Source organism: Microcebus murinus, chromosome 12 (genome assembly GCF_040939455.1).
Source record: "Microcebus murinus isolate Inina chromosome 12, M.murinus_Inina_mat1.0, whole genome shotgun sequence".
Classification (NCBI taxonomy): domain Eukaryota; kingdom Metazoa; phylum Chordata; class Mammalia; order Primates; family Cheirogaleidae; genus Microcebus; species Microcebus murinus.
In genome coordinates, this window is record NC_134115.1 from 92,310,350 (window position 1) to 92,336,247 (window position 25,898).

Genomic DNA, 25,898 nt, shown 5'->3' on the forward strand with positions numbered 1-25,898 from the left:
TTTGAGACAGAGTCTCACTCTGTTGCCCCGGCTAGAGTGAGTGCCGGGGCGTCAGCCTTGCTCACAGCAACCTCAAACTCCTGGGCTCAAGTTATCCTCCTGCCTCAGCCTCCTGAGTAGCTGGGACTACAGGCATGAGCCACCACGCCCGGCTAATTTTATCTATTTTTAGTAGAGACGGGTCTCGCTCTTGCTCAGGCTGGTTTCCAACTCCCAAGCTCAAACGATCCGCCTGCCTCGGCCACCCAGAGTGGTAGGATTACAGGCGTGAGCCACCGCGCCCGGGCCATAAATTTTATTTTTATGATCACGGAAAACGCTGTTGCTGTCTCACAGCAGCTCCGGTATTTTGCGTGAGGAAACGGAGCACTGCCGCCCTGGAAGCCCCCTGCACCCAGGTCCCGCCAGGTACATGAGGTGCACACTCCTTGGAGCTGGGCTTCCTCCGTGTAGTTGTTGCAAAGACTGACATCCCCAGGGTACCTCCAGTGGGGCCGGCCGGGCCTGGCTCGTTGGGAACACAAGCCACTGCTGTCCTCAGTGGCAGGTGAGGATCTGACGGCCAGGGCCACCCCAGATGGTGGACTCTCAGGCTGAGTCTATCTATCGAGCTGTGAATGACAGTCCTTGCCCTTAAGGTGCAAGAAGCTCATTCCGGCAGGTGGGCTCTCGGTGCCACCTGCGCAAGCTCCTGGACCCAGGATTCAGCCCTGCAGCCTCCACACCCCTTCAGCTCGCCTCTCTCCACACCAGCCCTGCGTCCTCTCCCAGCCTTTGCCACACCAAACACCACACCCTCTCCCTTTTCATGTGCCTTTGCTGCTGAGGTTTTGCTCTGCTAGAAACTTCTTTCCTGCTAGCCAGGAAACTTGCTCATCCTTAAAGGACCCTTCCTCCACCTCCTCCTCCAGGAAGTCCTCCCTCCTCAACCCAGATGGAGGAGCTTGCTCCCTGCTTTCTGCTACTCCTACTCTCAGCTTTGGATCCCAGGGGTGTCTCGTGGTGCAGCCACAGGCAGGGGTCCTGTTCCCGACACCTGGGGCTGAGTCCCCAGGGCCAGGGCTACCACAGCTCTACTGGTGTTGATGCTGGCCGAGCTGGTCGGCCCAGGCCCCTGCATGAAGGTCCTGCTGCGCTGATTCAACACCCAGCTGATTCCCCGAGCCTTGGCTTGCTCTGCGGCAGAGGGTGATGCTGACACCATGGCAGCAGCTGCTGCAGAAACTTTTTGAAGATGTCAAACTCTGGGCCTGGCCCAGGGCTCGGACTGGGGGAGGGTGAGAACACAGGGGTTGCAGGGAGGGCACCTGGAGGAACTGGTGCAGCCAAGGGAGCAACCACTAGCTGCAGGTGAGGCTCCTGCAGGTAGCAGTCTTCGGTCCCCAGCCCAGGTAGGAGGGCAGGCCAAAGGTGACGAGGGGACCAGCAGTCCTGCTGCTGCTGCAGGCCTAACCGGCCAAGGCCAAGGGAGCTCACTTCCTGTAGCTTGGCCTGCACAGCCTGGGGCCAGAGTTCTCAGAGCACAAGTGACTAAGCCACTGGGTCTTCAGGTCAAGGCCTGGGGGAAGTGGGGCCAGGTCCTAAGAGCTGGTCCTCTCAGCCCTCCCTGGAAGCTGGGCAGGCAGCTGAGGGAACCTGGCCCCCACCTCCATCCTAGCAGTCAGTTCTTTGCCTCAGCAAGAAGACTGACCCTCAGGTAGACTGGCAGCTGGACTAGTCTCCTGGGTGGCATGGCTGGGTGGGAGTGTCATGCACTGCCCACAGGGCTCCCTTCTCACCTTGTATGAGGCCAGGGAGCTTGGGGTCAGCCCCAGGCTGCTACCCCAACCCCCACCCCCAGAAGAGTGCACCCAAGAGGGACAGCTGAATGGAGATCTCCCAACAGGGAAGCCTGAAATGACAGGCCATCAGCAAGCCACATCTTCAGGACTACCGGCTGGGTGAGGGATGGGCACACCACAGAGTTCAGAAGAACCAACAAATCTCTGTATAATGGGGGGATGGGCAGGTGGGGGCTCTGGGCTGGGCTCTCCTTGTCCACAGCCCACAGAAGCATCAGCTGGCCAGGAAGGTGGTTCAGGGGTGCCCAGAGGGTCAGAGGGCCAGGCCAGGGGAGCCGAGTTGCAGAGGCAGGCCGGGGGAAGCCCCAAAGGAGGCCACTTGATAACCGGCCGGGCAGGCTGTGCCCAGTGGGCTCTAGAGCGTGCAGAAGGGGCCTGTGTCGTGCCGCTTGGGCCTGCGCACGCCCTGGATGACCACTCCCGGCGAGGAGGGGAAGCATGAGTTGTAGCAGTCCTCCACCTGGTAGGCGGCCGGGCCCGGGCCCGGGGTCTGAGCTACAGAGAGAGGAGTCTGGGAGCCCAATCCCACAGCAGCGCCCGCCCCTGTCCCCAGCTCCCAGCTCCCACCCCGGGCCCCTGGACCCTGGTCCTGACCCTCGACCCCACCCCCAGGCCCGGGCCTGGCCCCGCCCTCTTCGAGGCCTCCTTACAGGAGCGGACCCAAGAGGCGAACGCAGGGGAGCGGCTCATGGAGAAGGCAGGCGAGCGGGCGCTCTGCATACTGCACCCCGGGAGGATATCGTAGGTATTGGGGGCGGGGCGCCTCTCGCCAGGCGCCCGCAGGGAACCCTGGATCAGGGACTGGGCTCGGAGGCGCGGCACTCCGGTCCCAAGCAGCCTGGGGCGCGCCTGGCCCACCGCCGTCTGGGAGGGGGGCCTGCGGCCCCCGAAGCTGAAGGCAGGGCAGGCCGACCGGCTGACAGGCACGTGGTCGGCCGGCGAAGGCCACTGCGAGGAGGAAAGAGACAGAGCTGCGGAGTCCTAGCCCCCGGCCCGGCTGGGCCGCCCCCGGGCTCCGCCCACGCCCGTGCGGCTCCTCCCCATGCCCCTCCCCATACCCCTCCCCCATGCCCCTCCCCTCCCCCCTCTTTTGCCCCCTCCCCTCTCCTTGTCCCTCCCCGCCCTCTCTCCTTGCCCCTCCCTCCTCCCCTGGCCCTCCCCTCCCCTCTCTCCTTGCCCCTCCCTCCTCCCCTGGCCCTCCCCTCCCCTCTCCTTGCCCCTCCCTCCTCCCCTGCCCCTCCTCTTGCCCCTCCCTCCTCCCCTGCCTCTCCCCTGCCCCTCCTCTTGCCCCTCCCTCCTCCCCTGCCTCTCCCCTGCCCCTCCTCTTGCCCCTCCCTCCTCCTCTGCCTCTCCCCTCCTCCCCCCCACACCCCCTCCCCGTAGAACCCGCTCCTGACGAGCGCAGCCACCTTTTGCTCCCGGTTGAAGTCGACCTTCTGCGTGAAGGGGCTTTCGCTCTGGAGCCAGGGGGTCTGCCACGCGCGGCGGCCGCCGCCCTCTGCAGTGGGCGGAGCGTCGGGTGGGGGAAGGCGGGGCGCAGGGGTCCTCAGGCAAGGGTTGGGGGCGGCGAGACGGGGCTTCAGGGCAGAGGCAGAGGCCCCCATTCCCCGGGCGGGGTGGGGACTCGGGGACGGGACACACACCTCGGCCCTGGTGCTTGTGGCCTATGCTGTAGCGGGGATGCGGAGAGGATTCGCGCACGGACGCACTGGGCACCTCGTACTTGGCGGGGCCGGGGACATCCAGGTCGGTCACGATGGGGGGCCGCCGCTTCAGCACTGGCCACGGGAAGCAAGCTCTGGGCCCGGTTCCTTCCAGCAGGCCCCTCCCCCACCCATGACCAGCTCAGGGTGTCGCGGGGTGGGGGGGTAAGCCAGGACCCTCACTCACGCAGCTCCCTCAGGGTCTGGGTGTAGGTAGGCGAGAAGTCCTGGGTGGTGCCCCTATGTATCCGGAGGACGGCTGGGACCTCCTTGGTCTTTGAGGACCACATCTCCCAGTATGTCCCTGGCTCTGAGCCTGACAACAGCACCACAGCACTGGGCCTGCAGGAAGACAGAGAGCCACTGTCCACCCAGCCCTCCGGCCACCCCCACCATGCTGCCCCCCAACCTGCCCACCCCCCTCTGAAGTTACTGGCCGGGCTCTAGTGGCTGCTGCCTTAGAGGTCCATGGGTCCAGTGTTTGCCCCCATTGATGTAAAAATTTGCCAGGAATTTCACCGCCTTCTGGTCAAAATTCATTTTCAGAGACTCAGGACTCCCTTCCCCAAGGGCTCTTCCCCCAGAGAGTTCTGTGACCTCACTAGTGGACCCCTCTGTTGCCAGGGACTCCCTGGGAAGAAGCATTGTTCAGTCCTGGGGGGCCTGCCTGAGTGGGTCTCCAGCCCCAACAGCCCCTCCCCTACCTGCGCCTGGCCAAAGTCTCCTCTACTCCCTTCCTCACCTTCTGTCCCAACCCCTTCCCCTCTCCTGCACTCCAGGGTCTCCTGGGAGGGTGGGGTACACTCCAGTGGGGCTTCTGGGAGAACTGAGGCCCCAGCATAGGGCCTATCAGATGCCCAGCTGTGTGGGGCCAGCCAGAAAGACTCTTGGGGGTAGGATGGAGGGAGGAGTCCATGAAGGCTCCCTGGAGGAGGAGAAGGAGCAGCTGCCCCACCCAGAAACCCACTTGTGGGAAAAGCGAAGCAACAGCATTGGATGAGTCTGAGAGGGCCAAGAGGATGCCAGAAGCAAGCTAGCCCAGGCAGGGCTGGGGCAGGGCAGCTGTCTTCTGCCTGGGGGCACAGAGGCCATAGGAGGCCAGAAGGTGTCACAGATGGACCGGGCTGCCCAGCCAAGCTGCAAAGGAGTAGTGAGCCTGAGCGAGCACGAGCCTGTCTGGAGCTGACCTTGGCCCAAATCCGAGGCAGGGCCTGCTCAAGAATGTCTGGTCCACGGAGCCTCCTCTGGGCCTTCTTCCACCCTGACCAAGCCTGTCCCTGCAGTCCTCCCCACTGACCCGCCTGGCCCTGCATGGACAGGTGCTTGAGGAAATACATGTTTCATTTGGGTGAGGGGTGCACAGACTGTGCTCCAGGGCCCCCTCCCCAGCTGTGCAGTGTTCTTTGGGGACAGTGGCCATGGCTGTGAACGCAACTGTGTTACACTTTGCTAAGGAAGGCTTTGTCATTGGACACTGAGGTTAACTCCAGTTCCTCTCTGTAATAAACACTACCATGATGAATAGCATTGTACACGTATCGTCAGCTAAACACCAGGTCATTTCCGTAGGACGGATTCCTAAGAGTGGCAGCAATGGGCCAAAGTGTGCAGTGTCATGTGTGGATTTGATCTGTTACCAGACTGCTTTCCAGAGGTGTCTCCCAAATTAGAGGCTATTCTAGGACCCTGCCAGCAATGAGCCTTAGGAGCTGCAATTATCAGTATTTGATTAAGGTTCAACTTAATATTCATATGTTTATTGACTATGGTCTTTTTAAAATACTGTTCACGTTATGTATGCATTTTCTACTTGGGTCTTAACTTTTCTTTTCTTTTTTTTTTGAGACAAAGTCTCGATTTGTTGCCCAGGCTAGAGTGAGTGCCATGGCATCAGCCTAGCTCACAGCAACCTCAAACTCCTGGGCTCAAGCAATCCTGCTGCCTCAGCCTCCTGAGTAGCTGGGACTATAGGCATGCGCCACCCGGCTAATTTTTTCTATATAAATCGGTCAATTAATTTCTTTCTATTTATAGTAGAGATGGGGTCTCACTCTTGCTCAGGCTGGTTTCGAACTCCTGACCTCGAGCAATCCGCCTGCCTCGGCCTCCCAGAGTGCTAGGATTACAGGCATGAGCCACCGTACCCGGCCTCAACTTTTCATATTGTTTTGTAAGAACTTTTTATATGGATATATCTGTTCTTAACACTTGTTGCAAACTTTGTTTTCCAGTTTTCAGTTTTTGACATGTCAGTATTTGACATGTGGTTGAACCTATTAATCTTTTCCTTTATTATACAGTCATCTTTATGGTTAGAAAGCCATTCATATATAATCAGGATTTGTTTAAAATGTAAAATAATGCCCTGTTCCAGGTGAAATTCTCTCTGACTGGAGAGAATCCACACAGCTCTCCAGCTGGGAAAGCCCAGACTCAAGCCTCACCCTGGGCAGGGCTTGCTTCTTGGCTAGCCACTGGCCTCCTGGGGTGGCAAAAGCCCAGGCCCCTCTTCTGAGCCCGGAGGTTCCCAGGACTTCCTCCCAGGCCAGCCCGCCTCACCATAACACCAGCCCAGCCTGGAGCCAGTCTGGACTCAGTGTGCCAGCTGTAAAATGGGATCACTCACAGGGCTCCGGAGGCCCCCTGGCCCTGCTAGTGCCCAGCAGTGCTGGGCTCCTTCACAATGGTTGCCAGGCAACAGGACCCCTCACAGGGAAGGAGCCAGACCCTTGGATAAGGGACTGGAGCCAGCGAGGGCCGCTAGAGGCAAAATGACAGCTACTCAGAAACACAACCTTTTCACGCCAGAACCTCACTACATCCCTGGGTAAGGAGGGGTCAGGGTCAGGGAGCAGGGCTGGGGCGGAGGGCCTGGAGGCCAGCTGTGAGGGCCTCCAGACCAGCACACCAGGGAGCTGGGCAGGAGGCCCTGTGGGCTGGGGAGCCATGGGACACGGCAGGCTCTGGGGCCGGGGCTGCCAAGGGCCCAGGCCTCTCCCGGCCCTGCAGGTGCACGGCTGCCGAATGCCAGGCCAGGTGGCCAGCGTGTCTGTCAGGAGCAGAAACGGGCAGCAAAACAGCTGGTAGAGGCCGGCTGAGTGAACGCTGGACGCTCGCTCCACAGAGAACTCCACATCTTAAAGATGAGATAAGCTCACGCCAGGCCGCTTCACTAGGTACCCCCTCGAGTAAAAAAATAAAAATAACCCCCCTCTGCGATGTGTGTACACCCCTAAATATACACACACAGGTACATGTACAGACAAGGAAAGGCTGGCAGGGAGCCAAGCCTACCTTTGGACAATGGTGACTTCTGGGGAAGGTGGAAGGGCACCTTGTAAACTTATGGGCCTGTGTTGACTTCGGCAATCTTTTAAAAGAAAATTCACACTCCTTGGGGGATCACACAGGCCCCTAGCAGCACTGAGCCGCTGACAGTCTGTGGAGCCCATGATGGGACACCCACACCACGTCCCCGTGTGGCTAAGTGACTGCTCCCCTTTGAAGCTCAGCCCTCCCACCTGCCCTCCCAAAATCCTGGCCTCCAAACCCCACCCGACCCCTTCCTGGAGGGACCAGCTGGCGTGCAAGGGCTGCCCTCCGCTGGGCTGTGTGGCCACTCCACACCTCTGTCCTGGCACTTGCCCCCACAGAACAGGCTCCCCACTCCCTGCTGTTGGAACGAGGGATGGGAGAGGGGTTGGAGGGTGGCAGTCTCGTGGTGGTGTGACAGGGGAGCTCACCTCCCAGGCCATTCAAGCTGCAGGAGCCACAGAAGGCAGGTGCTACTGCAAGCCCATTCACAGGTAAGCAAAGGTTGGGTGACCTGCCACAGGCCAAGCAGCTGGTAAGTGGCAGGTGGGCTGGATCTCACCTAGCTGCTGGCTGCCCTCACCAACCCATCCTGCCTCCTCTGCCTGTTCCCGCCACAGCTATGCAGGCTTCTATCCACAGCTGCGCTACCAGGTGGGGAACACCTATGGGCGCACCACAGCACAGCTGCTCACAGACCCCAGTGTGCAGAAGAGCCCCTGTTCCGTACTGTCCCCCATGTCCAAGCCCAAGTTCATCGAGGACTACAGCAGGTCCAAGCCCCCCTGGGTTCCCTGCCGGGACCTGAGTGAGCCCTACATCCCTCTCTATACCGGTGAGCTGCCAGCCGCGACCCTGCGCCAGCCCCTCTGGGCTTACCCTTTTGCTCCCCATGCTCACGGGCTGCCCTGTCTGTACAGGTCTGAAGCCCTTCAAGAACTTTGAGATTCTGGGCCGGCTCCCACTCCAGGAAATGGACACCCAGGAGCCACCAGGGGTAGAGAACATATCCAGAGAAGTTGGGCTGCCTGCAGGCTTCATGCCCTACCCCCCCTACCCACCATGCCCACCAGGCAAGAAGGGGGACTCCAGGGACTTGGGACACCCGGGCCAGCGGCTGGCTTATGGAGAAGAGGCCTGGAAGAGCACCACCCCAGTCCATGAGGCCCCCGGGCAGCACCAGGTAACTGGGAGACATCCTGCGCTGAGCCCCACCCCTACCCAGACCCAGGTGGGAGCTGCGGTGACTCGCCCCTCCTCCAATCCAGCTGTACCACTTCAGGAGGAGTGAGTACCCACCCCGGGCCCACCAGCAGCAGACACTAGATGTAGGGAGGTTCCAGCGGCTGCCCCAGCTGGACCACCCTAACCTGATCCAACGGAAAGCCATCTCAGGTGGGTGCCTGGGGACTGGGCACCCTGCTGGTTTGGGCAGGGTCACCCCTCCCCAGAGTTTCTGGAGAGTAGGGACCCCTTTCTCTCACACCTCCCAGCTGCTTCCTGGAGCCCACTTTTCCTGACTGCTGCCCACCTGTTTACTTGGCCCCAAGAGGCAATTGCTAACATTGAGGGTTCAGAGCCTTGACTGGCTTCCCTGACACATCTGGAAGGTGGGCATGCCCAGGGGAAGGCCAAGGGGACTAGGGGTAGGACCCTGACATCTGCCCACTCCCAGGCTATGCTGGCTTCGTCCCCCAGTTCACCTGGGTGATGGGGGTGAATTACCGTGATGGGGTCACACAAGCTATGGACCAGTTTGACAAGAACCAGGTAGGACAGCCCCGTGCTGGGCCTGCTCCCAGCTGCCTGGCTCCCAACACAGCTGTCTCCACCCACTTGGCATTTCCCTGGAGGAGCCATGAAGGCCAGGCTTCCTCAGAGGCCTGGGGAGGGGGGCCCTGCCTGGCTCAAAGGCCTGTCCCCTATAGGTCTGAGCACCCTGCTCTGCAGTGTTTCGGACTAAGGGGGCTGAGGCAGACAGCAGACCCAAGAGCACTGGCCACTTCCCCAGTGAGAGTGCCCTCGGCTGGGGCAGGTCAGGCCCCAACTTGGGTGTTTTGCTCACTGGTTACCAGCTGGGGGAGGCAGTGCTTGTCAGCACCTGCCCGTTTCCCCAGTTCCTGTTCAGAAATCCCATCTGTGCCCTGGGCGAGAGGCTGCCTAAGACATACTGGCCCAGCAACACCGTCTACAGAAGCCAGGGCCTGATACCTTTCTACACGGGATTTGTGCCATGTGAGTGCACAGGCCTGCCGCCTACCTACCAGCCCTGCCACATGCCCTCACACCCAACTTGTTGGGACAAGGTCATGCTGACACACCCAACCCACCACCGGGACAGGGTGGCTGGGGCCCCTTTACTCACCCCTCATTGCTGATACAGGGCCAGTTGTCAGACCAGTCCCCAGGGTCCCATCTTAGAGCAGGATTGCTCATTTTTACCCTTTCCCCCATTTGGAAAGGGCTCATTGGTCCCTCCTATTAAAACCCCAGACACAGCCAGCCAGCCTCTGGGATGGGATAGGCCTGCCTTCAGGGGTCGGGTTCCCCAAGCAGATGCCCCCAAGGCCCAGGGCAGCACCATGTTCCCTGGAAGCCTGCCGTGTTCACAGCCCATGCCGACTCCTGTGGGAGCCACTCGCATGCTTGTCCCTGGGTATGTGGTAAGCTCGGCTCAGGTGCAGCCTTGCTCCCTCGCAGGCATGCAGGATACCTATGCAATGACGTACGGCAACAGCTCGAGAAGGGCCTATCAGAAGGAACTGGAGAGGCAAAAACACACACTATGAAAATGCTTTAATGGTGGTGTCTGTACAGCATGTGATGTCAAGACAGGAAGAACAGCAAGTGCACACACAGTGAGACGTGGCTATCAGAACAGGTTGTGAGTGAATAAAGAGCTCACACCGCTTCCGCGCTTTACCCAGTGACAGACGGCTCTATGCCACCTCCTCCTCGGCCTCCTCCTCAAACTCTCCCTCCTCCTCGGCCGTGGCGTCCTGGTACTGCTGGTACTCGGACACCAGGTCGTTCATGTTGCTCTCGGCCTCAGTGAACTCCATCTCGTCCATGCCCTCACCTGTGTACCAGTGCAGGAAGGCCTTGCGCCGGAACATGGCTGTGAACTGCTCCGAGATGCGCTTGAACAGCTCCTGGATGGCCGTGCTGTTGCCGATGAAGGTGGCGGACATTTTTAACCCCCGGGGTGGGATGTCACAGACAGCTGTTTTCACATTGTTGGGGATCCACTCAACAAAATAGCTGCTGTTCTTGTTTTGGACATTAAGCATTTGTTCATCCACCTCCTTCATGGACATGCGGCCCCTGAACACGGCAGCCACTGTTAGGTAGCGGCCGTGGCGGGGGTCGCAGGCAGCCATCATGTTCTTGGCGTCAAACATCTGCTGGGTGAGCTCGGGCACCGTCAGGGCTCGGTATTGCTGGCTGCCCCGGCTGGTCAGTGGGGCAAAGCCAGGCATGAAGAAGTGCAGTCGGGGGAAGGGGACCATGTTAACAGCCAGCTTCCGCAGGTCAGCATTGAGCTGGCCAGGGAAGCGCAGGCAAGTGGTGACCCCGCTCATGGTGGCGGACACCAGGTGGTTCAGGTCACCATATGTGGGCGTGGTTAGCTTTAGGGTTCTGAAGCAGATGTCATAGAGAGCTTCATTATCAATGCAATAGGTCTCGTCTGTGTTTTCTACAAGCTGGTGGACTGAGAGAGTGGCGTTGTAGGGCTCAACCACCGTGTCCGACACCTTGGGCGAGGGCACCACGCTGAACGTGTTCATGATCCTGTCTGGGTACTCCTCCCGGATCTTGCTGATGAGAAGGGTACCCATCCCAGACCCAGTCCCCCCACCCAGAGAGTGGGTCAGCTGGAAGCCCTGCAAGCAGTCGCAGCTCTCAGCCTCCTTCCTCACAACATCCAGCACTGAGTCCACCAGCTCCGCGCCTTCTGTGTAGTGCCCCTTGGCCCAGTTGTTCCCAGCACCACTCTGACCTGTGAGAGAGGACAGGTGGTCACTTGCTAGCCAGGTATGTAGTCGCCACAATCCACGCAAAAACAGGCCAATATGGCGTGAAATGAGAATTCACTCTGGGTAGACCAAATAGACCCCAAAGTAACAGACAGCAAGCAGCCTGCCCTGCTAACCAAACTTGAGCCAGCTCAACAACAAAACCCTGCCCAGACAAGCCCGGCCAACTCCCAAGGACCGAGCAGCAGTCGCTGCCTCCAGCTCCGCGTTCCCTGCCGGGAGATTACATCTACGGCTCCTCACAGTGGGCAGACAGCTGGGCCTTCCTCCCAAAGCCGCTTTAGGAGGGGGATTGAGTGACTCAGAGGGGGAGGAGGGTGTCCAGGTGTGTCCCGCCCCACGGTTCTCACCGCGGTGACCTTGAGACAGGCAGCCCCTCGACCTTTGAGCCGCCCCTGCTGACACGCCGCCACCCAGCCCCCACCGGCGGCTCACCAAAGACGAAGTTGTCCGGCCTGAAGATCTGCCCGAAGGGGCCCGAGCGCACCGAGTCCATGGTACCGGGCTCCAGATCCACGAGCACGGCGCGGGGCACGTACTTGCCACCTGGGGGAGCACGAAGGAGGAATCAGCGAGGAGAGGGGACATGGGGTCGCAGAAGGGCGTCGGGAGGGGCCCGGGTCTCACCGGTGGCCTCGTTGTAGTACACGTTGATGCGCTCCAGCTGCAAATCGCTGTCCCCGTGGTAAGTGCCGGTGGGGTCGATGCCATGCTCGTCGCTGATCACCTCCCAGAACTGCAAGGGACGCGGGCGGGCAGGGGCTGAGTCACGGCCGCCGGTGTGCTGGGACGGCCCCGCCCCGGACGGGCGCGGCGGCCCAGCCCTCCGCTCCCCTCCCCCGCCCGCGCTCCCCCAGCCGCCAGGGCCCCGGGGGCCTCGGCCCTGCCCGCCCCGCCGGCCGCCCGCAAGCCCCGGCTCCAGCCCCAGCCCCGCGCAGGGTGCCCGGGGCCGCAATGCGGGGGCGCTGCCCGCCCGGCTGGCCGCTGCCGCCATCTTTCCTGGCCGCCCGCCCCGCCCGCCAAGCCCGCACCGGGCCTTGGCGCCCTCGGCCGCTTACCTTGGCGCCGATCTGGTTGCCGCACTGCCCGGCCTGCAGGTGCACGATCTCCCTCATGGCGGCGGCGGCGGGGACGAGGGCAGCAGGCAGACACACAAGCGGAGGAGCAGGCGCGCAGAGTGCTACAACCGACGCTCAGCCAATGCTTATATACCCACCGCGCCCGCCTCCGTCAGTCTCGGATTGGGGTGCCAGAACGAGGCTGGCAAGAAGCCTCTCTTGATTGGCTTTGTCCCCGTCAATCAAGACGCCTAAGGCCCGCCTTCCTAATGCCGTCAGCCCCTTATTGGTCAGCCTCGGCCTACAATCTCCCTATCACAATGCCCCCCCTCGTGCTGCGGTGCTCTGTCCATTGGGTGTTTCAAATGATTGATTTGCCCTCTCATTGGCTGGCTTCCGGGAGCACGCCGACAGGTTGGCGCTATTGGCAGCGCGGGGTCAGCGTCCTGGTAACCGCCGCAGTGCAGCGGGAGACGCGCGCGGGCGGGGCCGAGCTTCCGGCCGGGGAGGGCAGGCCCGGCGGTCGAGGGCGGGCGCGGTCCTGGCGCCGCGCCCGGAAGGATGGTTCGAGAGTACTGGGGCGATCCGGGGTCCCCGCCGTGCGCCTTCTCCGAGGCCGCTGTCGCGGAGCGACGGGACCCGACCTCCCCGCGCGGAGCGAAGGGGCGCCCCGCAGCCACTCTGAGGGCCGCGCGGGGTCGCGGGGTGGCGGCCCCGCCTGGCGCGGGGCGAGCCCGGGGGTCTCCGAGGGAGGAACCGGAGCTCAGGTGCCGGGGTGGGGGCGGCGCCGCCGCGACCGGGATGTTCTTGGGGTGGGGACGCTGCCCCCAGAGCAGCGGAGCGTGGCGGGCGGAGTCCGCGGGCTCCTGCTCCCCGTCCCCGGTCCCCGCGCCCGCCGCCCTCGCGGTCCGGCGGGGGGAGCGCATGGCTTCCGCTGCGCCCCGGGCGGGTCGGGTGCAGGGAGGGGCGAGGAGGGGCGCGGCGTGTTGTGGAGACGGCGCTGGCCCTGCGCCCGTCGCCTTGGTGCCTGGGCCCCAGGAGTGCGCAGAGCTGCATGGAGACGGGACCGCGTCCAGACCTCCCTCGACGGATGGGCCCCCGACCTCTGGGGGATTGCGCTGACGAATACTTGCAGTGCTCTTAATTTACGACTTCATTTACGTTGGGGAGAAAAAAAAAATTATAAGAGAAAAACAGTTAAATTGCGTGCAGTTGCACGTTTAATCAATTGCTTTAAAAACAATATATTTACATTATGTGTTGGTAGCATTTTTATTTTTTTATTTTTATGTTTTTTTAGAGAGAAGGTCCTGCTCTGTCTCCCAGGCTGCAGTGTAGTAGGTCAAACACAGCTCACTGCAGCCTGGAACTCCTGGGCTCAAGCAATACTCCCTGCTTGGCCTCCGGAGTGGCTGGGACTGCAGGCAGGCACCACCACACCTGCCTAATTTTTCTCTTTCTTGTAGAGACAGGGTCTTGCCATGTGACTCAGGATGGTCTCAAACTCCTGCCTCAAGCCACCCTCCCGTCTCACCCTTCCAAAGTGTATTTTGGTAACATTTTTAAAGGAATAAATTTACACCATCAATTCTGTCCTGAACAGTCTCCTTTGCTTTGGTCACTGGGCCTCTCTAGATTCTGTCTTTGTTGGAATTTCTTACCCCTCTGCCTCTCGACCAGAGGGTGTTGGGGGCATTGCTTGCTTATTTCTTCCTAGAGGGGAGGCACCCCCACTTCACTACATAATGCATGATACCACAGTGTTGTGCTATGCACTGACCCAAACTGTTAGTCTTTGGGAAATCTGCCAGGACCAGCTGCACCCTGGGCATGCATGGAGATTGGCCTTTTCATCCCAGGAGAGGGGTCTGTTGCCAGTGTTTGCCACCCTGACCAGGAGAGTGACCTCACCCACAGATGGGTCCAGGAAAACAAGCCTGGCTTCTTTTTTTTTTTATTATTGGAGACAGGTGACAGGATGGCATTGCTAATAAACTAACAGAAAAGAAAGATCACAGCACACAACTGCCTGTTTGATTAACCACCTGGGGCTTAACTCCTTGTCTTTAAGAATTTATTTTGGCAGCACTTGAAGAGTTCCCAAGCAGACAGCAGAGGTGCAAACTCCCTCCCACATCCACCAGATCACATTCCAAGGAGAGTGACAAAGCTAGTGTCACAGAAGAGGGAAAAAAAATGACAAACACAGCTGGCTTCACAGCTGCCTCCTGTTATCATTTTGCAGCGGTAATTATTTTTTCCCTTTTATCCCAATAAAAACTCCAAACACCTTACCCTCGAGGCCAGCACTTTCTTGCTTTTGTGCCATGCTGGCTAGGGCAAGACAGCAGGAGACTCCCTGCAGTGCTTGGGCCTAAGACCCACAAGGACAGCAGCTGCCACTGCTGCACGAAGCTGGTCGAGAAGTCCCCACAGCCCCACCCTGAACCAAGGGTATCTCCGCTCCAGTGTGAAGAGGCAGGACAGTATGGTGTGGGAGGGTCAACCCTGGGCCCTAGGGTCCATGGCCAGGCAGAATGCAGCCCTGAGAGAGCCAAAGAGCAGGGACATGGGGCAGGAGGAGCTGTGGGAGTGCTGGGTGCCTGCCCTCCTTCCCCAGCCTGTAGCTGCTGGGCGAATCCACAAGGAAGGCTCTGTTTACTGGTGGCCATGGTCCCAGTGGGAGGGTGCATTACCGCCAGGCAGGGGCAGCAGGCAGACAGTAATTGGTGGCCTTAAAGGACCCAGCAGTCAGCCTTTGTGGGAGGCCTCACCTGCCCTGGAAGGAGAGGTGCGTGGGGTACTTTCCCCAGCCACAAGGGCCCCACTGCCTTCCCCCAAAGGACAGGGCAGCTTCCCGCAAGCCTCAATCTCCCTGGGGACTAGCCGGGCCTGTCCCCTGGAATGGCAGCAGGGTACCATGAGGCTGATGTCAGGTGCACAAGAGCAACCGGGAATCACAGAGTTGGAGGAACCAAAGCTGGGATATATGAGCTAGCTGTGGGGGGCCCTATTCTTGCTGCAGCCCAGCCCCAAGGCCTTGGCTGCTACAGCAGGCAGTCACCTGGGGGGAGGGGTTACAGGATGAGACTCAGGCCCAGGAGGCCTAGGTGCCGGAGGTGTGGGGTGGGGGACAAGAGGGCAGGGAGGGCCTGGGGGCTGTGGGGGGTAAGGCAACCTGAGAGGAGTGAACGGACAGGGCAGAGATGGCCCTGGGCTCTCCCAGGACTCATCTTGCTGACTAGCCACACCCCTGTCCCATGGGGTTTGACCAGGCGAACCTGGCAGAGGCTGGGAAGAAAAGTGCCCCCATCACGACAGCGGTTCTGGATGGGAAATCGCCAGTGGACACAGCTCGGACTCTCTGGGAAAACCAGAAGCATCCCTACAAGGGCCAGCCGCTTCGTCCATCCATCTGCGTGTGCCTGGCCGAGTGCTCGGGTCCCGGGACGACCCAAGCCTTGCTTTCTTTGGCGGCGCGTAGGGTCGGTTTGGGATTCGGGCAGTCCCGGACTGGGGGTGGCGAGGGATGCCGTTTCCCGGGTGTCCAGTTACCCGCCACCGGCAGAGGAGCTTTCCTGTGCGGAAACCCGACCTCACCGCGGGGGGCACCCAGCCGGCCGGACCTTGGCGCAGGCGCCAGCCGCTCCCCCGGGGCGCCCCCGCAGGCCTTCGCGGCCTCTGCGGCAGGCTCGGCTCCTCGCGGGCTCCGCGAGCTGAGCACCGGCCCGACCCGGCCCGAGCCCAGGAGGGGCAGGCCCGCGTCCCTGGGGACCCCGGCCCCGGCTCCCGCACCCCGGCCTGGGCCAGCCGAGAGACACGCAGGGGCGAACTGGGAGGGACGCCTGCGGACAGCCGGCCCTTCCCGCCGTCCCGGTCCCTCCTCGCGCCCCCGCGCACCTGGCGGGGCTCGGCGCCGGCGGGCAGAAGTTCCCTGCTCGCTCGGGCCCCTGCGCCTGGGGACTGGACCCCGCGACCCGCGGTTCCTTCCAGCCCTCCGAGCCGAGGGGCCGGAAACGCGCCGCCGCCCCGCCGGCGCTCGAGGCCACTTCCGCCACCCTGCGCCAGCCGCCCCAAGCGTCCCCAGGGCGCAGCGCTCGGCCCTTCCCGCATCCCCTGTCGGGCAGTGGACGCCGCCACACGGGGTAACAGCCGGATTTATTTGCACAGAAGGGAAAGCAGGTGATGCAAACGTCCGCTGCTGCTAGGAACCGCCCCCCAGGGGAAAGAAACTGGGTAGGCTGGCCGGTGAGGGCTAGGGTGGTCCGCTGTGGAGCCCACCACTCACAGCTGATGAGAAGCCAGGACCTCGGGGTTCTCATAGCAGTGGGCATCTTTGTCAGTGGCCTCTGCGGGGCTGCAGACCCTGCAGGGGCAGCAGCGCATCACCAGGCGGTCCCAGGGCTCCAGAGAGTGGAGCCAGAGGGGCAGCCAGGCCCAGGACCGCAGGCGGCGGGGCAGCCAGGCCGGCCGGTGCCGCTGCAGGACATTGATAAGGACGACGAGGAGCACTAGCCCCACCAGGGAACCCCCAACTGAGGCCAGCACCACACCCCCAGCCAGGGAGAGCCCAAAGGCCGCTAGGGGCAGCAGCAGGAAGCTGAGCAGCAGGTAGGCGATGGCTACCCAGCGGTAGCGGGCAGTCAGGTCCCCAAAGCGCTTGGCCAGTGGGATGGGCAGCCGCATGGCGGGCACCAGGTACCACAGCAGTATACCAGCTAGGTTGAAGAAGAAGTGGATGAGGGCAACCTGTCGGGTGGAGGGTCAGAGCAGAAGGGGTTACCTCAGACCCAGGACCCCTGCCCTCTCCCCACCCCGCGGAAATGGCCCATGTCCAAAGCTTGTCTGGCATCCTACCGAGACGCGCTGCCTGGGAGGGCAGATTCTGGCCAGGTACGGACATGCTCCTCCCACAGCCCCCCACTCCTACACTTTGGAGGCAGCAGGAGCATCGAGGGTTGTGGGTCATGGATCCACAGTGAGATCACGCCCTCCCCTGGACTGACGTAGCTTTGCCTAAGCCTTGTGCCCTCTCCTCTCCAGAGTGAGCTTTGCCACCCCGGCCAGGGCTCTGGCGGGGAGGCGGCACAGGACCACATATGGCAGGAACACACAGCGCCCCCCAGGGGCTGCCAGACTGGGAGGGGGTCTGTGCACAGGTGAAGTGTGGAGGGCTTCTTGGAGGGGGTGGAGCAGGACCCTGCACCGGAAGGAGCTGAGTGGAGAGAGACCAGGCAGAGATGAGGATGCAGGTGGGAGCCTGGGAGAGCCAGGCTCATCTCTTCTCATGAGCAGCAGCCTAGTGTGATCCAGGGTTTCAGGAGCTGAACCTGCCCGGCACCCAGGCAGCAAACCACACGGGGGGGGGGGTGTTTTAGAGCAGCGGTCCCAACCTGTAGGGCACCAGGGACTGGTTTCATGGAAGACAATTTCTCCATGGACCAGCGGGGGAGAGTGGAGCTCAGGGGATGATGAAAGTGATAGGGAGTGGCTGTGAATACAGGTGAAGCTTCGTTTGCTCACCTGCCGCTCGTCTCCTGCTGTGCAGCGCAGTTGCTAACAGGCCACAGGCCGGTACCGGTCCATGGCCCGGGGATTGGGGACCGAAATTTAGAGAACAGGCATGACTGAATGGGACTGGGTGTGGGGCACAGAGCTGGGGGGTCTGGGATGGGGAGGCATCCTGGAGAAAGAATCACAGCCAGGGTATTGTCAAGCACCTGGCATGGGGGGAGGGGAGGGGCTTTTCAGGATAGGGGCTGGGAAGCTGGGCATTGTCCAAGTGGGGCTTTGGGTTTAAGTGGCTGGTATACAAGGGAGCAGAGGATGGGGGGTAGAGGCATCCTGGAGGTGGTGCAGCAGAGGGGCTCGGAGCCCCCAGGGCTGGGGCAGGTCTCCAGGGGATGTGGTGAGGAGAATAGGGTGGAGGATGGAGGAGCAGGGGTCCCCCAGGGGAGGCAGGGGCTGTCAAAGAGAAAGGGGCACAGGACATGGGGGTGGCCCAGGGCCACACGCTGAGAAAACCTGAAAATGACTAGGTGTCAGGGAAGGAAGTGCAGGGTAGGTGCCGAGAGATGCCTGCAGGGTCTCTGGGGTCCCAGGAGGTGGGGCTGCAGGTCTGCAGCTGGAGCCAGAGAAGGGAGTCCAGGGAGAGCCTGGGCCACAGGCAGCCTGGGGCCCCAAGGCTGGCTGGACACAAGGGGACTGAACCTCAGAGAAAGCCCCAGGCCCCAGCTGGGAGCGGGGAGGGCGCTGGAGGGGTGGGGGCAGTACCTGGACAGCGCTGAGCATCATGTCTGCTGGGCTGGCCAGGGCAGCCAGCAGGGCCGTGGTGGTGGTGCCAATGTTGGAGCCCAGGAAGAGGGGGTACGCCCGCTCCAGGCTGATCACTCCGACCCCTGGGGGAGCTGGGGGTGACCAAAGGGCCCCAGCCCCCACCTCCAGAGGCCCACTGCCCACTGCACTCACCCATGAGGGGCACGATGGCTGCTGTGAAGACGCTGCTGCTCTGGAGCACGAAGGTCAGGCCGGCGCCCACAAGGATGGCCAGGTAACCACTGAGCCAGCCGAAGGGGAAGGGGAAGTCTGGCGGGGGGGGGGGCAGCTGGGTCACCCCTGCTAGCCCGCAGGCGTCCCTCCCCGCCGAGCCCCAGGCCCTGTCCCCAGGCCCCGCCCTGCGCCCCCAGGCCCCGCCCTGAAGCCCAGACCACGCCCCCTGCCCCACCCCCTCACCGGCGTTGACGACCGTCCGCACCGCCTGGGCGACGCGGCCCCGCAGCACGGAGTTGAGCAGCTTGACGATGAGGACCAGGCAGGTGCAGAGCACCAGCAGGGAGCCGGCCAGCAGGATGCAACCCACGGCCGCGTCCGTGAGCGCCGTGCCCGCAAACAGGTGGCGGCCTGCGGGGGGGGGGGGGAGCGTGAGGCGGGGGCGGGGCCGGGCCGGGGGCGGGGCAATCCGGGGAGTGGGCGGGGCGGGTGGGGGCGGGGCGGGTGGGGGCGGGGCCGGGCTCACAGCGCAGCCTGTCCTCGGCGGCCGAACTGTTCCTATCAGCGCAGGGGCTGAAGGCGCCACATCCGCTGCTGTTCCCCTGGATCTAGGGGCAGGGAGGACTCAGGACGGGCTCAGGGGGTCAGTGGGGACACGGAAGTCAGAGGGCTCAAGAGTCACAGTGGGCGGGGCGAGGCAGTTCAGCAGGCAAGGTCAGGGGTCAAATGAGGGGTTGGGGTCGGGCCCCTCACCGCCTGCTCTCCGGCGCTGCACCATCGCTTAATGAGGCTGCCGTTGGTGGCCTGGCCCGTGGCACTGCCCACGATCACACTGGTGTCCAGCTGAAGGGCAGAGGTATCATGACCGTGTGCTGGACCCTCCCTCAGGACTCGCTGGGGGCTCAGATGCCCATGGGGTCCAGCCCCATCCCACCCACTTCTGCCGACTACTCTCCTAATCCCCATGCAGGGCCCAGACCCTCCTGTGTCCCCTCCGTCCAGGGCAGGGCCTGGGCCTCCACATGCCCTCTCCAGAGCTCAGGCATCCTCACCTGCACGATGAGGTGTGTGAGTGGCTGGGTCAGCACCTTGAGGATGTCGGGTGCCTGCACCTGGGGCTGCAGGCGGGCAGGGCCCAGGGCCAGCTCGCTGAGCCGCTCCAGCACGGCTGCCACGCTCTCCAGCGGCAGCAAGATCAGCACCGTGAGCCAGTTGAAGATGCCGTGCACGGCCGAGCCGCTGAAGGCCCTGTGGCCACACAGGGCTGGTAGGCGGGACGGCCTTGGCGGTGGCTGCGGCTGCCACTGCCACCGGAGCTCCGGCCCCCACCCTCCCGTCCCCGACTCACCTCCGAAACTCATTTCGTTCCCCCGACTGGGCCATTGAGACCAGGGTGCTGGTGATGGATGTGCCCACGTTGACACCCATGATGACAGGCACAGACGCCTGGACGGTCAGCACTGAGGGGGGGCCGGGTCAGCCTCTGCCCCACTGCACCCCCCACCCCCCGGGAGGGTGGGGTTCACGCACACTTGGAGGCCACCATGCTGACCACGATGGAGGAGGACGTGCTGGAGCTCTGGACCAGGACTGTGACCAGCACGCCGATGACCAGTCCAGCCACGGGGTTGGACAGCACCACGTTGTCCTTGAAGATGTCTCCGGCCACTTTGCCTGTTGTCCAGGAAGGAGGGCTGTTGAGGTTGCAGAGGGTGGCTGTTCCCCAGCCCCGCCCTGGCTGCCCGCCTGGTCACTCACTGCCCAGCAGCTGGAAGGCAGAGCTGAGGGTGTCCAGGGAGCAGATGAAGAAGTACAGGCTGCCAAGGAGCCCACAGGCCTGGAGGAGGCTGGTGACCACCTGGCGCAGCCTGCTGACCACACTGAGCTCTGAGGACACAGGGCAGGTCTGTCCTCAGCCAGCCCTCCACCCTGCCCAGGCCCCTCCCAGGCCCCTTCCTCCTCTGTTCTCAACAGGGCAGGGGCCCATTCCCTCCTCCCCTGTAACTCCCAAGGCAAAGCCAGGCCCTCCTTGCTCTTCAGAGCAAGGGCCTGGGTCCTCCTCCGTCCCCCACCACTTCCTTGCAGAATGGCTGAGCCAACAACCCTTGGGCCCTCCTGGAGCCATAAGCCAGCCAGGAGGGGCAGATCAGGTAGGGTGGCTGTCCATTGCAGGGCAGGGTGCACCCTGAGGTGGGGGTGTGGGTGGCCATGAGCTGGTGGGCATGGTGGGTTTCCCTGTGGCCTGTTTGGGCCAGGCCCCACCCTGCTCTCTCTTCCCCCATGGCCCTGGGAGTCAGGCCTGCGACCCCCAGATCCCCCAGACCTACCTTTCCAGGACTGGCCAGTGTCCTTCAGCTGAGGGAGGGCCCAGGGGTCAGTGTCCCCTTCCTCCAAGACTGGGGCAGGATAGGTGTTCCCTGCAGGGTGGGTCAAGTAGGACTGTTTCTGGGACCCAGCCCCAGTTGGGGGTGGAAGGGGCAGGTCGGGCAGGGCCTGAGGCATAAGGGCTTAGGGTGAGACACAGCAATAGGAAGGGAGAGTCCGAGGGGGCCGCCACTCATCTGTCCTGGGACTGGGCTGTCCTGAGTCCCTGGTGCTCCAGGAGACCAGCTGGGGCCTCTCCCCTCCTTGCCCAGTACGCGCTGTCAGGGGAGTAGGGGGTGGGCAGGCGAGCCCAGGTTTGGGGCACTGAGGCTCCTGGTACCTGCATTTCTCAGACTCTGGTCCACCAGGTCAACTGTGTCCAGAGTGGGGTGGGGCACCTGGCCACCAGTGGGGAAATTCGGCATGGATTTCAGGCAGAGACAGACCCAGGCCCGAGCCCTATCTGCTGGGGACATGCAAAGTCAGAGACCTCTCCTGCCCCAACTCTGGCAGACAGACTGAATTCAGGTTCCAGGTCCAGGGGCCCTCTAAGACCTTTGCCACACCCCCTGAGGGCCTTGGTGACCTCCCGGCTTCCCCCATCCACAGGAGGATGGCTACAATGACCTCAGGCTTGTCAGGCAAGTCCCATCCTGTTTCAGAGGACAGATTTGAGGGGACCCTGACTCCCCAGCTCCCTTGCTGGTCCCGGCTGGACGAAGGCCTGGCGGGTGGCCGAGGGCACAGGGTGCTGGGGGGCGGCTGGAAATGGCAGTGAGCTGGGGAACCCAGGGACCTCTCCTATCCGGTATCACCGGGGACGCTGCTGGTAGTCCCAGCTTAGACTTTGGCATTTGATACCAAAGGGTGACATCTTGGCCTGATAAGGGCCCCAACCCCCACTGATGAGGAGCAGGGTGGGGGGTTGGGCCCCCACCTCCAGGCTCCTCTCCCGGCAGCATCTGCCTCTGCAGCCCACTGGGTCAGGACCCCCACCCCATCTGAGCCCTCTGCCTAGACGCCCTCCCAGCACCCTGGGCATAAGTCAGGGGTCCGCAGTGCCTCCCCTCCCTTCTGCCTGCTGCCAGACTGGTCTCTCTTGCCCTTGGGCCCTGGAGGCTCAGGATGGGGCCTGAGCCCTGGGCCTGGAGGTCACCTGGCCCTGGCCTCAATGTCACCTAAGGGTCCCTGGGCCCAGCCTGGTTCTGGGAGCTCCTACCTGTGTGGGTGGTGAGGGGACACCTGCAGGGAGGAGCAGCTGCAGGTCAAAGATCCCCTGAGCGTGCACGTGACCTGCTGTGTATCGAGCCCCATTAATGTTTACCCAGGAGCTGAGGCCCCCGAGGGGATACCCCCTGGCCCCGAGGCCCCTGGGCCTCGCTCAGGCCTGGGTCACCTTGTGGCTAGGAGCTCCGAGTCTGACTCAGCCCGGTGTGGTTGGAGTGGGGTCTCTCCCAGGGACGGGCTCCGCATCAGGCCAGGGGTGTTGCTGGGCTGGGCGCCGGCTCTCCGTCCTGGACACCATGAGGAGGCGTCCCTGTGAGCTACTGGACACTCCACCCCCGTGCAGGGCAGGATGCTGCTGCTCGGGCTGGGGCCACCCAGGGGCCCCTGGACAAAGTCTGCCCGCCACTGTGCCCATTCTGCAGAGCCTTGGAGACCTTCTTGTGGTAGTCCCTGCCCCTGACAGAAGGTGGCAGGGAAGCCCCTTGCACCGGGTGGGTGGGGAGGAGGTGCTTTCTCGTGTAGCCAGGGAAGGCGCCCAGCCCTGAGCTCAGCCAGTTCAGTTCTGGCTTCAGGGCAGGTGGTGGCCAGCAGAGGGGCGCAGGCAGAGGCCCCTCTCCCCAGGCCACGCTGCCCAGCCTGTTGCCTGCCCTGCCCTGCCCTGCCAATTGTGAGGTGCCCCTTACTGGGACCAGCCCTCTTCCTGCCCCTGAGATGCCAGGAGGAGGGGCTGGCCCTGTGAGTGGGGGACTTTGCCCCAGAGAAGGAGGCAGCTTCTGAGTGTCTGCTCAGCAAATTCTCTCTTCCCTTCCCATTCTGCACCCCTGCTCAGGGGGCTCCCGAGTGGGCATGGGGTGCGGCTGCTCTGCACCCACAGCCTCCGCCACCTGTGTGGCTCCCCGAGGGTCCGTGTTGTGGGTGCTGCCAGCAGCCGGGAAGGGGCCCGGCTCGGGGCCAGTTAAACTGGGCTGTGCCATCAGAGCCAGCCCTGCCCATGGCCCTCTCCTCCGACACCTGTGTGGCCTTGTGGCCACACGGGACCCTCCCGGAACAGCGCCTGACACACGGTGGGAACGCAATGAACTTTGTTGAGTGGATGAACCTCACAGGGCTGACGGCGGGGCATCAGTGAAGGAGCTGGCCTCTCTCCTGGCGCCTGCCTCCGAGGCCTTTTGTAGGAAAGGAGCCCTGCTCCGGCATGACCCACTCAGGACCAGCCTTGACTTGGCTCTGCCCTTTGGGCCTGCAGCCCGGGCTCCTAGGACACCGTCTGGGCTGAGCTGGGCTTGCAGTGTCCCCACTGGGCACACACGGTCAGACTATCCTGGCCAGGATAGGTAGGAGGTCACCAGCCTCCAGCGGAGTCTCATGGCACTAGGGCCATAGCCCTGCCCTTCCAGTGTGGCCTGGGCACGCCCGTGGCTCGGGTGGCACCGCTGGGCCAACGGGCTGCGTCCAGGACACTCTGCCACCAGGCTGCTCTGGGAAGACCGTGCATGGTCAGAGGTCCCCCTGCAGGGGAGGGAGCGGCAGAGCTCAGACCTCTCTGCTGCCCAGGGACAGGCAGCAGAGGCTGCCACAGTCCCGGCAGCATCTGGGCGGGGGAAAGTGGGGCTGGGGGCCCAAGGTGGGGCAGAGCCCAGCCGGCTGCTGAGTGACAGTGGTGCCATCCTTGAGGGGCGTGGGGGGCCGGGGCTCCACTCTCGCTGGCTTTCGTTCAGCCTTGATGGCCAGGAAGGCGGCCAAGTCCAGGTCCAGCATGGCCACCCCTCCTCGAGGCGTGGGTGTGCTCTGGCGGCACTGCGGGCAGGGGATCCAGCGCTGCTCGTGCGCCGGCGTGTCCAGCCGCCGCACACAAGCCTGGCAGAAGGTGTGTCCGCAGTAGAGGCGGCGGGGCAGGTGCCCGGAGAGATCATAGGCCGAATAGCAGATGATGCAGTCGCTCCTCCGGGTCCCACCCTCTTCTGAAGCCCGGGGGCCCTCAGGCTGCAGCATCCTGTGTGGGGGGGTGCGCAGGGAAGCTGGCAGTGGGCGGCACGGCATTGCCTGCAGCCTGTCCAGCCCACCTCTGTGACTGTCCAGCATGGCTGGGCAGGAGCTGGGTCTGTGGGGCTGGCAGGTGTGTGCAGATCCAGGAAGGGGGTAGTGGCCAGTGGGACAAGTGGGACTAGAGTTGGTCACTCCCTGGTTCCCGTGGCCACCGGCTGGGCAGCCTCCTGTCTGGCTGGGCAGGTCCTTTTCCCGACCCTCCAGCTCAGCCCTGGGCCCCCACCACCCAGCCTACCCCAGCCCCAGGCCTTTCTTACCTGCATCCACACCACCGAGTGCAGGCTGGGTGCCTGGGGAAGGGGGTGGGGACCCAGGGCGCCCTGCGGCTCCCTGCCTGGCTCGCGTTACTGGCCTAGCGGGAGTCAGCAGAGAGGCAGGTGGCCGGCCGGCCCGCGTGGGCTCCCCTTTCAGCCACAAAGCGCTTGAAACTGGATCTAACTGCACCACCCACTCATAGGAGATAAGGTGCCCCCGCCCCACTGCCCGACCCGCTCCTCTGCTAACCCCCCACTGGGGCCTGGCCTTGCAGTTCAGCTCCACGCTTTCCCCCAGCCCACACCCTCCCCAGGGTCCTCTGCAGGCTTCATCGCTATGTGCAGTTCCACATTTGTGCGACTTCTCCCCATCAGCTCAGTCCTTGCCTTGTTCTGCCCTGTCCTTTGTCCCATTGAGGGGCAGCAGCCAGCCTGCATGGCCTGGAGGTGGCACTCAAGCACCACGTGTGGAGATCCTTGCTCACAAACAGCGACCCCCACCCCACCCCGCCGGACTCAGGTGCCACCTCCCAGCTGGCATGTGCCCGTCTGTGGCCCCCAGCCAGCCCAGGGAGGCACCAAGCTCCAGGAGGTGTGGTCAGTGTGTCCAGTGACCTGGACCACAGGTGGAGCGAAGCGAAGCGGGGTAATGAGGCAGGTGGGCAGGGCCCCAGGACCACTCAGCCCCACCAGGAGGCAAGAGGGCCCCTCCTTCCTCCTGCCCGCCTTGGCAGTTGGCCTCCAGGACTGGCCAGACAGGTTCCTGCGGCTGACCTGGGTGGGGTCATCTTCTGAGGGGGCCGCCGCCGTGAAGCAGGGACACAGGGACACGGAGGCTAGCACTCGAGTCCCTGCCCAGACAGGGCAATGACCCCTCATCCCACACCCAGAGAGATCTCAGCAGGCCACGCACCCACCCCGACCTGCCGTGCGGCTGGTCACCATGCGTCAGGGGAGGGCCGGCATGACGAGAGGACCCGTCTGTCCTGCATGGCCAGCTCAGCCTCCACCTCTGCGCCTGTCTCTGCCCTTCCTGGAATGCCGGCTGCCCAGTGCCGGCCTCCCCACTCACTCCCTGCCCTGGCATCCCGGCCTCCCCAGCGCTGAGGCAATGTCGTGCTTGGCGGCCTGGCTCTCACACCCAGCCCCAGGCAGCCACCCTGCGCTGCTCTGACAGACGACTCAGGCCCACGGCCCCGGCCTCCTCCCAGCCCCTTCCCTGCTTCGCCTTCAAGGCCTGGTACAGGCCACCTCCTCCAGGAAGCCCAGGCCCTGAGGCAGGACAGCAGACGTGCAGGAATGAGATGTTTCCTGGGAAACCAGAAACGTGTCCCAGAGAGGCTGGGAGGTGACTCACGGTGGGCAGGGCTCGGTCCTGGCTGCCTAGGCCCTCCCGTCCTGAGCTCCCACTCCCTGAAACCTGCCAGCAGCAGTTCCACCCTCTCCCTCCTCCTGGAGACCTTCCTTGGGGCTCCTTCCAGGCATCTGACCCACACGCGGAGCATCTCACAGTCTCAGGACTTCAGCCTAGGGAGACGGGGCGGCTTGAACCCAGGCCTGGCCAGGG

The 25,898-nt window shown here is 63.1% G+C and overlaps 5 protein-coding genes and 1 long non-coding RNA gene across 9 annotated transcripts; 2 read left to right on the forward strand and 4 right to left on the reverse strand.

Moving 5' to 3' along the window:
* Window positions 1–150: 150 nt before the first annotated feature.
* On the reverse strand, window positions 151–4,345 carry STPG3 (sperm-tail PG-rich repeat containing 3). Of its 2 annotated transcripts, XM_012784485.3 has the most exons (6): window positions 3,978–4,345; window positions 3,732–3,886; window positions 3,485–3,619; window positions 3,251–3,339; window positions 2,492–2,789; window positions 1,939–2,336 (listed from the first exon to the last, which is right to left on the reverse strand). In XM_012784485.3, the coding sequence occupies exons 1-6, from the start codon at window positions 4,187–4,189 to the stop codon at window positions 2,197–2,199; spliced, it is 1,029 nt and encodes a 342-aa protein (XP_012639939.2). In that variant the 5' UTR covers window positions 4,190–4,345; the 3' UTR covers window positions 1,939–2,196. The 2 variants fall into 2 exon arrangements, with proteins under 2 accessions (XP_075865285.1, XP_012639939.2); XM_076009170.1 differs by having other exon boundaries at window positions 151–2,336; window positions 3,251–3,619.
* Window positions 4,346–5,938: 1,593 nt separating this feature from the next.
* CIMIP2A (ciliary microtubule inner protein 2A) lies at window positions 5,939–9,645 on the forward strand. 2 transcript variants are annotated; one of them, XR_012922153.1, is made up of 7 exons: window positions 5,939–6,371; window positions 7,198–7,350; window positions 7,477–7,691; window positions 7,777–8,039; window positions 8,125–8,251; window positions 8,974–9,091; window positions 9,557–9,634. XR_012922153.1 is itself a non-coding variant. In XM_012784482.3 (7 exons), the coding sequence occupies exons 1-7, from the start codon at window positions 6,157–6,159 to the stop codon at window positions 9,643–9,645; spliced, it is 1,122 nt and encodes a 373-aa protein (XP_012639936.2). In that variant the 5' UTR covers window positions 5,939–6,156. The 2 variants fall into 2 exon arrangements, 1 of the variants encoding a protein (XP_012639936.2); XM_012784482.3 differs by lacking the exon at window positions 7,198–7,350 and adding an exon at window positions 8,532–8,626 and having other exon boundaries at window positions 9,557–9,645.
* Window positions 9,636–12,109, reverse strand: TUBB4B (tubulin beta 4B class IVb). The gene is made up of 4 exons (XM_012784480.2): window positions 11,952–12,109; window positions 11,521–11,629; window positions 11,329–11,439; window positions 9,636–10,856 (listed from the first exon to the last, which is right to left on the reverse strand). The coding sequence occupies exons 1-4, from the start codon at window positions 12,006–12,008 to the stop codon at window positions 9,796–9,798; spliced, it is 1,338 nt and encodes a 445-aa protein (XP_012639934.1). The 5' UTR covers window positions 12,009–12,109; the 3' UTR covers window positions 9,636–9,795.
* A 133-nt stretch (window positions 12,110–12,242) lies between these two features.
* LOC142874328 (uncharacterized) lies at window positions 12,243–13,551 on the forward strand. Its single transcript, XR_012922154.1, has 2 exons — window positions 12,243–12,718; window positions 13,424–13,551. It is a non-coding gene; the product is annotated as an uncharacterized LOC142874328 (long non-coding RNA).
* A 2,542-nt stretch (window positions 13,552–16,093) lies between these two features.
* Window positions 16,094–21,401, reverse strand: SLC34A3 (solute carrier family 34 member 3). 2 transcript variants are annotated; one of them, XM_012784471.3, is made up of 12 exons: window positions 21,145–21,401; window positions 20,768–20,857; window positions 20,199–20,327; window positions 19,971–20,114; window positions 19,789–19,900; window positions 19,493–19,688; window positions 19,194–19,283; window positions 18,967–19,048; window positions 18,684–18,851; window positions 18,420–18,536; window positions 18,225–18,349; window positions 16,094–16,700 (listed from the first exon to the last, which is right to left on the reverse strand). In XM_012784471.3, the coding sequence occupies exons 1-12, from the start codon at window positions 21,278–21,280 to the stop codon at window positions 16,236–16,238; spliced, it is 1,854 nt and encodes a 617-aa protein (XP_012639925.2). In that variant the 5' UTR covers window positions 21,281–21,401; the 3' UTR covers window positions 16,094–16,235. The 2 variants fall into 2 exon arrangements, with proteins under 2 accessions (XP_012639925.2, XP_075865286.1); XM_076009171.1 differs by having other exon boundaries at window positions 18,225–18,536.
* Window positions 21,402–23,518: 2,117 nt separating this feature from the next.
* On the reverse strand, window positions 23,519–25,210 carry RNF224 (ring finger protein 224). The gene is given in 4 exon segments (XM_076008442.1): window positions 23,519–23,970; window positions 23,972–24,024; window positions 24,335–24,367; window positions 24,911–25,210. Coding segments are annotated over 4 exon segments (792 nt in total). The 3' UTR covers window positions 23,519–23,564.
* Between the last annotated feature and the right edge of the window lie 688 nt (window positions 25,211–25,898).